Genomic DNA, 13,903 nt, shown 5'->3' with positions numbered 1-13,903 from the left:
AATCCACCTCTTCTTCTCTAGTTATATTCTACTCTGAAAGAAGGCAACCCACCCTGGGAGGTGACAGAAGCGGTTCTCTTTATCATGGCTGCTATAGCAAAGAGTGTTGATCCGTGAGTGTCTAATAAGTCTTTTGCTGGGAACTCTTAACATCAGAGGAAGGAAAATTACATTTTTCTCATATGGGATATGTTTGGAAACTCTTAGAACTTCTTACTTCTATAATGCTGTCTAGTCTTCTGACTTCTAGAGTCTAGTCCAGAGTAGCATGCATTGTTGATATCCATGTTTTAACCACATTTCCTAGAGTTAAAATTATTTTGTTCTTGATGCTAGGAAAAGAATGCTGATTTATCTTCCCAACCTAGGTTCCCTTGTGAAAGTTGGTATAATCAAAAATTTGTTAGACTGTTAAATTGTTGGCACTTGCTTAAAAGCATTTGAATAGGCACTAATTTGGCTCTCACCTGCTTTTGTGACCTTGGGTGAGTTATCCTTACAAATATTTAATTATATTGTTCTCCTTTTTTCCTGTCTTGGAGAGTCATTTGTAAGTTTCAGAGAGGCCAGGCATAGGTACCATTTCACCTAAAAGAATAGCAAACTCTAAAGGGCAATTATTATTTTTGTTTTTGTCATTGGAAAATTTTAAATTATTAGAGTTTGATTTCTAATTGCTTAGCATAGAAATTCTATTTATTACTTCAACATGAATCCTTAAAAACAGAATTTACTTTGTTCTGTGAGTTTATAAATCAATGCTAGTATCTGTCAAGTTTTCCTGTATTGTAATCAGATATCTGCAGTTGAGCTCTCTGTCCATGGCCTTGGTTGGAGAGATGGTTAAGGCTTGTATTCATAAAATGTACAGTGCTTCTTTCTTAGCTGTCTTACAGGGTCTAGTCAGTGAAATCTTATGTTGTTTCTAATACAGTAAATATTTAAGGAGATAGAGTAGGTTTGTTTTTCTCTATTAAGAAGTTCTGGTCCTGAATCACATACACTATTTGATCTTAAACCCATTTGGTATCTTTTGGAACCTCAGTAACAGTCTGAAGATTATTACACTAATAATCTAACTGATTTGTGTTGGTATGAGAAAGGATGGGAAGAGAGTCTCAATAATTAGCTTAGTGCCCGTAGGAAGCATAAGGCATAAATGAGAGAAGATTATATTTTGTTTTTTGTTTATCCACATTTCAAGCCAACTGCATGATTACAATTTTTTTTAGTGTATGAAGGACTTAATAGACTTAGTGTATCAGCAAGGAGTGCTCTTGCACTAATCCAGGATTTATTTGCATTTTAAACATCTTTCATTTCTGGATTACGTTCTACCACTTTGGGGGCATCCTCCACTCTGCTTAAAGAACTTCAGCCAGTATTCTTGGGGAGTGAAAAAAAGAGAAGGAAAGGGAAAAAGTTAATTCATGGAGCTGTGGAAAGTATTTGGATAACTTTAATTTTCCCTCATGTTCTAAGTCAGGGCACCTTTATTCCTACAGCTTGTGTTCTTATTTCTTTAATTAGTGAGCTGGCCCACCCATGCTTACCTGTTCTTAAAGTATCCATTATCCAGCTATAAGAAATCTTTTGGAGAATAACAACTAATAGCAAGTGGTCTAGAATTATTTATTCATTCATTTAGCCATTCAGCAATATTTATTGAGTGCCCACTGTGTGCCAGGCACTGTTCTAGGTGCTGCAGATATAGGAATAAATAAAATGGATTCATTAAAAGAAGACTTTGATCCACAGTAATTGCCTGCCTCTCCAATTTGAAGAGCCTTATTTGACAGCAGGATGTGTCTTTAGACACTTCACTGACATTCAGAAGATTAAGGAGCAGTAGTATGCTTCTCGGCTGAAACAATGATATCTTCCATTTCTGCCTTTTCCCCCTTTTTGAGGGTTAAAAAACTTTCATACCAGATGTTAAGCACTTTTATCCAAATGGTTATTTATTTAGAAAGAAACCCTTTAGCAATGATTTGTGTCATTGCAGCCTGTTTTTTAGCCAGAACCTAACCTCTGAAATTGGTAACTCTGAGTACTTGCCTTCTAAACTCAGGGAGAACAATCCAACACTTGTGGAGGTCCTAGAAGGAGTTGTCCGTCTCCCAGAGACCGTACATACAGCTGTGCGATACACCAGCATTGAATTGGTTGGAGAGATGAGCGAAGTGGTTGATCGAAATCCTCAGTTCCTTGGTATGTGTGAACACTCTCCTCTGCAGCTGCTGCTTCTGATTTTTCTGATTTCTTTCTTTCTCTCTCTTACTTTTGCTTTTGTTTTCCTACTTTCTCTTTTATTGATAGGTAGAATGTTTGTAGACACTGAGACTAAATATATGAGTTATTACTTAGTTGATACAACATTTTATAATCTGATCAGACTTTGGAGAAAGGACCTTTGAAAGATTAGATCTCTAGATAGGGAAACAGTTTGCTACTAGTACTCTGCTTCAGCGTAACTATTTCTGTCTTTGTTAGGCTTTGGCATAGGCTTGAGCTAATCAGACTGTCCTGTAATTCTAAACTAGAAGCTGCTAATAGGCTAAAGCAAAGGGGGGTGTGTGTTATTTCAGTGTTAAATACATGCTCCATTTAAAAACTAAGAATTATTATTGAAACTAAATAAGTACAAACTAGAATGAAGAGTGTTGAGTTATATAACCTCTGGCTGCCGTTACTGACTTGAAAAAACAACTAAAGATCATATAAAATAACTTTAGAATTGAAAGTAAATTTAGAAATAATTTATTCTTATCCCCTCATTTTGCAGATGAGGAAACTGAAATACAGAGAGACTAAATAATTTTTCTAGGTTAATATATATTAAGCCCACCTGATGTTCAAGACTGATATATTCTGAGAATTTTAAGAATTCTCAAATTCGTGAATATCATTAAGTTTGTGCTGTACTTATCTTTATTACCACCTTTCGACTTGATTTTATTTTACACATGATCTTTTTTTATTGACTGAAACTCTTACTTAAAAAGAGATGTGTGTTCCTATTTTCTTGTTTCTGTATACAGAACATATAAGATTGATAAGCTTATTACATCATAGCTGAGTCACTTTCAAGTTCAACATACCATTTAAAAATTTTTCCAAAATACCTATTTTCTAATTCTTAAATCTCTTCACTTCCATTATCTGTCTCAAAATTTGGCTTTCTTTTCTGAACACTTTTTCCACAAAGAAACTAAGTGGGTTTATCTATTTGTTAAGACTTACATTCAGTACCACCTGTAGTATCTCATTCAAATTTGTGCCTCAATTAGAAGACAAATTGCTGAGTGTTCATACTTACTCTAGAATAGTCAAAAACACAGATATTTAATTTGAGAATCATTGAAGCTTGTAGTATTTGAGTTGCGTGGACTAGGTTTTAGATTCTAGTTCTGATTCCCATGCTAAACAGGCCTTTTTTTGTGTGTGTGGAGGGGAGCAGGTTCATGCTGGGTTGGTGCATTGTTTTTGTCATTAGACTAGAAACGGAGATAACTTTTAAATGGGCTTTCAGAGATTGCTTCTTTTATAAGGTTTGGTATGTGGTTACTCTGTAGTACACATAAAGTGCTCTTTAACCATGTATGATTTTTCTTAGGGTTTCTTCATAGAAAAACATTCTGATTTTTATGAAGCAAGGTAAAGGATAACTAGGATTTGCTTTATAGGAATTCGCCTTTATAATCACTTTTCTTAGAATGCTCACATTTGGCAGAAAGTAAAACATAATTAATTCTTTTAGAAGTGCTGAAGATCCATCTGTGTGGTTTTATAATTATAAAGAAGCAAGTATAAAAGTGTCAGCTTTAGATAACTCATTGTCCTGATTAATGTAGACTGCTTTTTTTTTTTTAAAACAAAGTGACTAATCTCTGAGTATAATGGTACTCTCTGAGCTTTATCGTCTTTCTTACATTACCCTATTAATACTTGGTTATATCCACCAGTGGTTTCAGACTGAATCAGTGGTTTTCAAACCGTGCTCTGTGAAGCCCTAGCAACAAGCAACAGTTGATTTCCACAAGGAAAGAAATGGAAGATAAATAGATAGGACTCTCTCTGACACCATTTGTCAGTGAGATTAGCTCCATTTTTATATGTAAAAACATTGGAGTTTAAACACATTTCATTTTTTTTTTTTTTTTTTGCGGTACATGGGTCCTGTCACTGTTGTGGCCTCTCCCGTTGCGGAGCACAGGCTCTGGAAGCACAGGCTCAGGGGCCATGGCTCACAGGCCTAGCCGCTCCGTGGCATGTGGGATCTTCCCGGACCAGGGCACGAACCTGTGTCCCCTGCATCGGCAGGTGGACTCTCAACCACTGCGCCACCAGGGAAGCCCCACATTTCATTTTTTTAAAATGGTTCTTTTGCTTAAAAAGGGAATGTAAAACCTTTGTTCTAACAAATAGAAGTTTTCCTTGAGTTTCAAATAATGTAATCTTTACGTATGGATTTTCTCCTTAGACCCTGTGTTGGGCTATTTGATGAAAGGACTGTGTGAAAAACCTCTGGCTTCTGCTGCAGCCAAAGCCATTCATAACATTTGCTCTGTCTGCCGAGACCACATGGCTCAGCACTTTCATGGACTCCTAGAGATTGCCCGTTCCCTTGATTCCTTCATGTTGTCTCCAGAAGCTGCTGTGGGCTTGCTAAAAGGTACTTACTTAAGATATTAAGAAGGAACAGTCTCTAAGCCACTTCTAGGTGTTATATCAGTTGTATCCCACTTTTCAGTGGCAGTTTACTCAGTTATGGGGAAGGTCACTCAGAGGGGAGGGTGTTGATTATGTGTACATGCATTCTTAGAATATTTTAAGGCTATATAACTAATACAAAGTGCTTACAGTATTTATAGCACGAGCCTGGATTTTGAGTGGAGACAACACATTGGAACTAAACATAGTTCCTTTTTGAGTTGGGGGAAAGAATAAAAACGGAGACCAAATAAGCATTGCTATACCAAAGAAATAAGTGGAAATTTAAAGGTAGTGTGCCTGGCTCAGTCCTATAACTAGGAGCCAAGGGTTCTGGTCGCTTAATGGTCTTTAACCAGTGCTGATCAGTCTTCCCTGATCAAGAGGCAAACAGCCAGGGTGGTGATGAAACTCAGAGTTATGGAAGAACTAGAGATATTATGCTAGGGGGAAAGACTTAGAGGAGACTTTAACACAGTGGCTATTTTTAAATATTTGAAAGATTATCTTAGAAAAGAGGGAACAGGTTTATTTTATGAGGAATTGATTGTTGACAGTTTACTGGCTCCTAGAAAGAAAATGCTTTGTAACCATACTTTCTGAAAACAAATCAGGGTGTCCTGTGAGGTAGTGAAATCCTTAAAGCTAGTATATCAAATAAAAGATTGAGCAATCTTTTATTGGGGTATATCAAATAAAAGATTGGGTAATACGGCCTTTGCAGCATCTTTTAAGTCTCTGTGAGTGGCAGACAGCCTTGTCCAGATTGGATGACTGTTAAATGTCAACTAACCGTTCTTTCTCACTTCTACGATCAGGTTCCCTACCAGCCAATGTAACTATGCATTTTCAAGACAGATTTTCTTTTCTTTTCAATCTTCTTTTGCCACATTTTCTGGCATTAAATCAGGTCAGATTTTTCTTAACTACTGCCAGTGAGTATCGCTGCCATCTTGTCATTTTCTAGTGAAATTTAACCTTGATGCTAATGTGACATCTAACTTAGAATGTGGCATCCCAGTTATATCAGTGGTATCTTCTAGATATAGAAAACTTTTTAGTAACATTCTTTTCTATAGGGATGAATTAAAAGGAGAAAATTGTATGTTAGATTTTTTCCCCCTAGTTTTAAATAAAAAATCTAATTCATCCATGGTTTATAGACTGTCAAGAAAAATCAGTTTTTTATTCAAATGTGAAGGTTTATGGTTTTATTACTGTTTATTTGGGGGGAAAAGGGAGAGGGGAGATTTTTGCAACTATTTAAAAATGAAAGAAAGGCAAACTTAACTATTACTTTTCTGTTCAAAGCACTCATTTAAATCTTTGAAGAATTGGAAGTGGGGCTATGTATTTAAACATCTTTAAACCAATAGGCTGCTGAGGAGAAATAGTTTAATATTAACTTCAGTTGTAAATGTAAATGTGAAAGTCAGTATGGTCTTCTAAACCAAGTAAAGAAAAACCCAACCATAAATAACAAACTATTATAATTTAAAAACAGTGCTGATCTTTTTGAAAGAATGGAACCAGTCATCCTTTTCTGTTAGCCATATGATGTAGACCAATGAATTACCTCAGTTCAGCTTTTATTTTCTTCATTTGTATCATCTTTTGTCTTTCAGGGACAGCACTTGTCCTAGCCAGATTACCTTTGGATAAGATTACTGAATGTCTTAGTGAACTATGTTCTGTTCAGGTTATGGCATTGAAAAAGGTGAGTCCAATTAAGTAAGGGGTGAAACAAATATAATGTTTACATGTTAGAAAGGTAAAGACAAAATATTTTATTTGCAGGTGGTCTTTTATCTAACCAGAAAAGCCAAGAGAATGAACTGAGAAGTTATTAAAATTAATAAGTTTATCAAAGTAGCTATATATATGAAATAAGTATTCCAAAATCAGTAGATTTTCACTGTATCAGAAATACCATTTACAAGATGACAGTGGGAAAAACACCATTCAAGTTAACAACCAAAACCATAACCTACCATGTTTCCTTGAAGAGTGTTGTAAAAACGTCAGCTCTTCTCAAATTACTTTTATGGTACAATAGCAATGAACATACCAGTGGGATTTTTAGGAGAACTTGACAAAGTGACTCTAAAGTTTATCTCTAATAATGTGCTGGTAGAAGTATCTAAGAAATTTTAGGAAAGAAGAGTAAGAGGTGGCAACTTGCCTTACCTCATAAAATATATTATAAAGCTATAATAATTTTGAAGCTTTATATTATAAAAGTATAATATAAATATATATTATATAGTATAATACATATAATCTATATTATAATGTATAATGTCTGTAATATCCTAAACATTGTAAAAGAAAATGGGAAAAAATTAACGATACTGTTTTCTACTCCACAATGATCATATAGTAAAAGTTAATACGCATTCCTGGCCAGGATGCAGTAAGATGGAGGAAAATAATTTGCTAATATGAATTTAAAAGTTTTTACCATTTTGAGTAACTTTCAGGAATCTGTCACAAGGAAATAATCAGAGATTGAGACAGAGGTTGATGTACAAGGGTATATATTGCAGTGTTTGCTGTGGGTTTGTATGTGTAATGACTGGGTGTTAATATCTGTCTCTTCAGCTGTTGTCTCAGGAGCCCAGCAATGGCATATCCTCAGATCCCACTGTGTTCTTAGATCGCCTTGCAGTGATATTTAGGTAAGAAGAGAGATGCCAGCTTCCTGCCCTGGGTTAAAAGCTCAAATGAAACCATTATGTATTGAAGTAAGGAAGTGTTTTTTCCTCCAACTTCCGAGTACCTCCTATAAACTCCCTCTGTCAGGAGACTAATTTAGTCCTATTACAATTGCAAAGGCAAATTCTAAGAATTTTTTTTGGTAGACCTTTGTCAAAAGACCCTTTAAAATGTAATTCTCTACGTCTCTAGATCAGTGATTCTCAAACTTTAACATGCAACAAAGTTGCCTGTAGTACTTAAATTACCAAGGCAACAGATTGCTGGGTCCCATTCCCAGAGTGTCTGATGGATTGGATCTTGGATAGGACCCAAGAATTTACATTTCTAATAAGTTCCCAGATGCTGTTGCTTTTTATTCCAAGGACTACCCTTTCAGAGTCATTGCTATATAGTGTATGGGTGCAAACAAATAATAAAGCCTCTTCAGTAACCAGGTGAAATTAAACTTTCTTTGAAGTCAAGAGGAGCGTAATGATTAAAACAGCATTAGAGTGACAGTGTTCAAAGAGTGATCCTTTCTTAGTTACATAATATAATTAGTTGTGTAATATAATTTGCGAGTCCTGTAGGTATAACTGGAATATCAATTAATAGTTGCATAAAAACCTATGTGGAAGAAATTAAAACTGAGGTGTTGTTTTAGCTTGTTAGTTCTTGTCTACAAGTATCTTTTTCTGAGTTGGTATAATGCTTTCCTTTTATAATTAGGGGAGCCCTGTTGCATACCATTCTGAGAGCCTATTAACAATAACTCCTATTTCACAATAAATGAAAGAAAATCTGCAAAAGGTGGACATGCCCTGATTTTTTAAAAATTAGATTTTTATTGAGTTGCTATTGAGCTTTTTAAAATTAAAGAATTTTGTTCCTTTAAAGAGGTAGGTAGCTAATCATAGTGGGGGTTTTTTGTGTTTTTTTTTTTTGTTTTTTCCTGCTTTCCTTCAAATTAGTGGATTCTAGAACTAGACAAATAGTTGGATTGGATGTACTGTGGGTGGGCCCATGTTGTGTATCATTGGATTTAGACTAGAACCATGAGAAACGTCTTTGGTAGACCAGGGTACCTAATGCTTTTGCCTTTTAATGCTGGGAATGAAGCAGTACTTGGTTTCTCATAGTGGATTCAGACAATCTGAATATATTTATTAGTTTGGAAGAAACTACATATTCAGGTTTATAAAGGGAAAAAAGATGGAAAGGATAGTTATAGCGCCCCACACCCACAGCCCATGTAGCCAGAGTTGGATTGAATTTACATGTTACAGTAGAAGAGGCTTAAAGGTGAGAAAAAATTGATGGGATGATTTAAACTGTGCTTTTGTTTGAACAGAGTGGGAGGAAAAGGTATTGAGTCTTAAAAATACTCTGGTTTTCTTTAATTGGTGAGAATGATACTAATACTAAGTAAACTAACAGGGATTAGGGCCCTGGGTCCTTGATGAAATTGCTCTTCTTTCGCTAATTTGGGCCATTGTCTTTCCCCAGACACACCAATCCCATTGTGGAGAATGGACAGACTCATCCGTGCCAAAAAGTCATACAGGAAGTAAGTGCTATTGTATGCCTGTGGATCTTCCTTTTTCCTTATAAGGCTCTGGGTAACTAAAGTGAGAAGGTACTGTCTTCTAGGTTCACAGGAAGATTCAATTTGTTGATATGCTTTAAATATCAATGAAAAGAGGAACAGAACCATCCAAATAAATACTTTTGATTTTAAATTTGGTAAGAAAACAGGCTGTGGGGAAATGCACTGAAAGGCCAAAGTAGGGAGAGATTAACTGTGTGAATCTTATTGTTGCTGGGAGGCATGATCATTACCGGCAAAATTTTTTTTACAAAGCCAGTTAACCATCATAGTTAGTTTCCTCTTTGATAATGTACTTTTTTTTTTTTTTTGCGGTATGTGGGCCTCTCACTGTTGTGGCCTCTCCCGTTGCTGAGCACAGGCTCCGGACGCGCAGGCTCAGCGGCCATGGCTCACGGGCCCAGCCGCTCCGCGGCATGTGGGATCTTCCCGGACCGGGGCACAAACCCGTGTCCCCTGCATCGGCAGTCGGACTCTCAACCACCGCGCCACCAGGGAAGCCCGATAATGTACTTTTTTAAAAAAATGAGGGTAATGTGAGGATCAGAGGGCATGTTCTGAGAAGTGCTTTTCAGACTTCAGGAGGGAAACACCAAATATCCTTAAGTGTTCAGTGGTATCAAGTCTTACCATTTCCTTAGCTCTAGTCCTTTCGTTCAAGGTCTTCCAACTTATTGGAACTGTCTGTAAATATCTCTTCCTCTATAATTCATTCCGCTTCTTCCCATCCTAAATCAGGAAGTCCAGAATTTAGGAAAATATGTATCTTTGTCTTTTCGTAAAGTTAGACATGCTCCTCTGTGTTGTAAAGAGTCATTGTGCTTCTGTTAAGAAGTAGTTGTTTCAGTGATGGGTAGTGTATTGAACCTCAGCACATATATACACACCCACTGACCAGAATCAGGCCATGTGTGTTCCTATAAAGAAAGATTTTTCCAAATTATTTAAAAGCCAAATAAGTTGTTACCAACTTGGGAGCATTATTTTCAGCACTTAGTTGTTCATTCTCTTTCTGTGCTCTTTTCACTTTTGACTCAGATATGGCCAGTTTTATCTGAGACTCTAAATAAGCACCGGGCTGATAATCGGATTGTAGAACGTTGTTGCAGATGCCTCCGTTTTGCTGTTCGCTGTGTAGGCAAAGGATCTGCAGCCCTGCTGCAGCCACTAGTCACACAGGTGAGTTCTCTACAAGAGGGAAAATGTAGAGTATACAGAATTTTGAAATAGGAGCCTTTTAGAACAAAAACTCTGCTGATGAAATGAAACATTTTTGTATTTCTTAAATACAAACTAAAATATATTTGAAAGAGATAAGTAGTGCCTGTGGTAGGTATGTTATTTATAAGGCAAGTAGCCTGTAATCTGTTCTGTATAGTGATAGTCTAAATAGGAGCACATTTCAGTGTGGAATTCAGAAATGGGAATGACTTTAATGCTCAGCTCTTATATACCCATGTTAAGCATTTTATATTAATTTCCTTTTTAAAAATGTGGCAAGTCAAACTTTGCTATTTCTGACCCAGAGAGACTTTCTTCTTTCTTCACCATAGTTAGTTATTTACATAAATCTCTTACTTGTCAAGAAATAAATTTGACTCTTTCAATCACCAAGATTAGTATGTAATTATGATGGTGTGCCTCACTGTACATGGCTCTCTGAGATCATATTCATGTCTAGAATATTCTGTATGAGACACCTATGACTAGTGACTTAATTCACTGAGTAATTTATGTTGGTGTTAACCTTACAGTAGGGCCGGAACTAGATATAGGCAAGTGAGGTGCCATGGGCACAGAATTGATGGAGGTGAGGCAAAGTGCCAGTCCTGCATTTGCAGGACTCTGAGCAAGTACCTTCTCAAATTTTGCACTCGTGCTGTTAGGAAAACTACCACAGGGCTTCAGGCTAGACCCCACCCAGCCAACCTGAAGTGACCCTTCTCCACCTGGGCAGGGCATCTATCAGGCTGACTCTGACAGTGAGTGCACCCTCAAGTTCTGCCTCACTCTTAAGGAAGCTCTCCTGAGCCAGGGTCATGCTGTTGCAGTGTCAGTTGGCACTTACGTGACCATGCCTCCTTAAATTGTAGATTTGATTAGAGTTAAAGTTAAAGAGTTAAAGTTTGTACAGGTAAATATTTTAACAGAATTTTAATTTTTAGTGATTTTCTGCATTTACTGTACCCTGAGTACAACAGTATATGTTTGCATTTAGGCTGTGTCCACCTCTGGTCAAGTGTCCCCTTCAGTGCAATACGTTCTGGGTCCAATACAATGTGATTTAACTCCCCTTTGCTATTGGAGGATACCGTCATGACTTTTATGTTATTCTTTTATTCCAGTAGCATAGGGTAGCATCTTATGTGACAAAAATCCCATAAATTCGAGGTCAGTAAACTACAACCAGTGGGCCTGCCACGTGTTTTTGTAAATAAAGCTTTACTGAGAGATAGTCATGCTTATTCATCTAATTATTGCTTATTGGCCATTTTTGTGCTACAGTGGCAAAGTTAAGTAGTCAAAAGATTGTAAGGCCGGCAGAGCCTAAAACTTTTACCATCTGGCCCTTTAAGAAAAAGTTTGCCTAAGGTAGATAGCTAGTGGGAAGCAGCCGCATAGCACAGGAGGGCTTTGTGACCGCCTGGAGGGTTGGGATAGGGAGGGTGGGAGGGAGACGCAAAAGGGAGGGGATATGGGAACATATGTATATGTATAACTGATTAAATTTGTTAAATAAAAAAATAAAATAAAAAATTAAAAAAAAAGAAAGAAAATGTTTGCCAACCCGTAATTTATATTGTTCGTTTAGTACAGCATATAGTTTTGAGTATACAACACTGAACAGATTCATAGCTCCCATCTCGTGTTCTTTTCATGGTATATGCTGATAAACACCAGTTACTCTACCCTTCCGCTCCCACCAAGCTCAAAGAATTGAATTTATATAATAAGATGAATACATACATGTTGCATGGGCTTTTTTTTCCCCTTTTGCTGTACCACGCAGCTTGTGGGATCATAGTTTCCCGACCTGGGATCGAACCCTGGACCCATGGCAGTGAAAGTCCTAACCACTGGACTGCCAGGGAATTCCCATGTGATGGCATTTTAAATAGATGAATGTACAGTGGCCTCTTAATTTTTGGAGGATAGTAGGGTAAAAACCCTAAACAAATAATTTAATTTAAATATTTATATTGTATTAAAATTTTTATTCTGTAGAGATTCAGATATCTTGATTGGAAACGCTGTTTTTACTCAGATGATTAGACAGAGGGATTTAGAAGCCAATTTAAACAATGCTTTCAGAGTCTCCTCTAATATGAGGGGCATTGGATATTTTGTTCCTGCTGTGGTGGTTTTTTAAAAAAAGAATTACCTTTGATGCAAATAAGAGCAACTTGTAGGTTGGAAAATTAAGGTATATTGTTAGGGTTTTGTAAATATTACACAAGCCTTGGATAATAACTCCTTAATGGTTCCAGCTTGAAGTAAGTATTATACAACTCTCCTACAACATTGTTTTGGAAAGATAAAAAAAGATTAAAGGCTTGAAAGAACTCTAAATAGAGTACTTGAAAATAATTGAGGAATTGAGCCCTATGTTTTAGAAAATGTTGCCAACAAGCTTTACTACGTTGTCTTAAAGAGAAGAGACCAGTCTATCTCAGAATTTCTTCCTCCAGACAGCTACCTAAGCTGATACTTTTTTTTTTTTAAATAATTAATTAATTAATATTTATTTTTGGCTACGTTGGGTCTTCATTGCTGCGTGCGGGCTTTCTCTACTTGTGGCGAGCGGGGGCCACTCTTCGTTGCAGTGCACAGGCTTCTCATTGCAGTGGCTTCTCTTGTTGTGGAACACAGGCTCTAGGCACGCGGGCTTCAGTAGTTGTGGCTCACGGGCTCTAGAGCACAGGCTCAGTAGTTGTGGCTCAAGGGCTTAGTTACTCCGCGGCATGTGGGATCTTCCCAGACCAGGGCTCGAACCTGTGTCCCCTGCACTGGCAGGCAGATTCTTAACCACTGTGTCACCAGGGAAGTCCTAAGCTGATACTTTTTGAGGGGTAAAGAATTGAACTAATTGGGTTTTCCCTTGGCAGATGGTGAATGTTTACCATGTACATCAGCATTCCTGTTTCCTGTACCTTGGTAGTATCCTTGTGGATGAGTATGGCATGGAAGAGGGCTGTCGGCAAGGACTACTAGACATGCTCCAGGTATGTTTTCTTGGAGGGTCTAAAGGCCTAGCAGTGTGTTCTTCACCATGTCTTTAATTCTGTTGCTTCTTCATATTTCCTTCCCTGGCATGATGATGTCCTAATAATAGGGAGGTAGAACTTACTAGTTGTTCTCTGGACAGGCCTGCTTGGGAGAATGAGAGAGAGATTGACCACACAAATGTACTGGTCATTACAGTTATTACTGTCTGATTTATGCTATCCAGAGATAGGATTTTTTTGGAGGGTGGGAAGGTGGGCAAATGGATTTAAAATAAAGGATCTCTAAGCTCAAGCATGATTCTGTTTTTGATTTCTTGCCTGGAACAGCCAATGAACTAGTTTACTTAGGAGGGATGGTCTTAGGGTAAATAGCAGGCATTGGAAAAGTCTCCTGATATACTGCTTTTACCCTCTCCTGTTCACAGGGTGGGGAAATATATTAGGGAGTTAAATCATAATGCTCCTTTTCCCAAGATGTCTTTCCCTTTAAAATTGACATTTCATAGTTATTATTATTAAAACATCAACTACTCCCTTAGTGGACCAGACCATATCTAGTACATGAGCACAGTCTTCACTTTCAGAAACTTCTAAAAATTTGAGGTGACATCTACCCAGTTTCATCAGCAGAAATCTGTACCCTCAACCCTTTCTGAAATGT

The 13,903-nt window shown here is 37.2% G+C and overlaps 1 protein-coding gene across 2 annotated transcripts in view; it reads left to right on the top strand.

The window, feature by feature from the left end:
• Window positions 1-13,903, top strand: part of TNPO3 (transportin 3) — a 163,961-nt gene that overhangs the window by 130,060 nt on the left and 19,998 nt on the right. For both annotated transcript variants that reach the window (XM_081243921.1, XM_081243920.1), the window contains 8 exons: window positions 22-113; window positions 2,072-2,211; window positions 4,484-4,675; window positions 6,339-6,430; window positions 7,315-7,391; window positions 8,917-8,977; window positions 10,055-10,195; window positions 13,123-13,239. In XM_081243921.1, the coding sequence (XP_081100047.1) occupies window positions 22-113; window positions 2,072-2,211; window positions 4,484-4,675; window positions 6,339-6,430; window positions 7,315-7,391; window positions 8,917-8,977; window positions 10,055-10,195; window positions 13,123-13,239 (912 nt within the window). The remainder of the gene's footprint in view (window positions 1-21; window positions 114-2,071; window positions 2,212-4,483; window positions 4,676-6,338; window positions 6,431-7,314; window positions 7,392-8,916; window positions 8,978-10,054; window positions 10,196-13,122; window positions 13,240-13,903) is intronic.

This window comes from Mesoplodon bidens (assembly GCF_964165515.1).
Source record: "Mesoplodon bidens genome assembly, chromosome: 9".
NCBI classification, from domain to species: domain Eukaryota; kingdom Metazoa; phylum Chordata; class Mammalia; order Artiodactyla; family Ziphiidae; genus Mesoplodon; species Mesoplodon bidens.
Note: the sequence above shows the minus strand (reverse complement) of the source record. Positions and strands in the feature narration are given on the sequence as shown.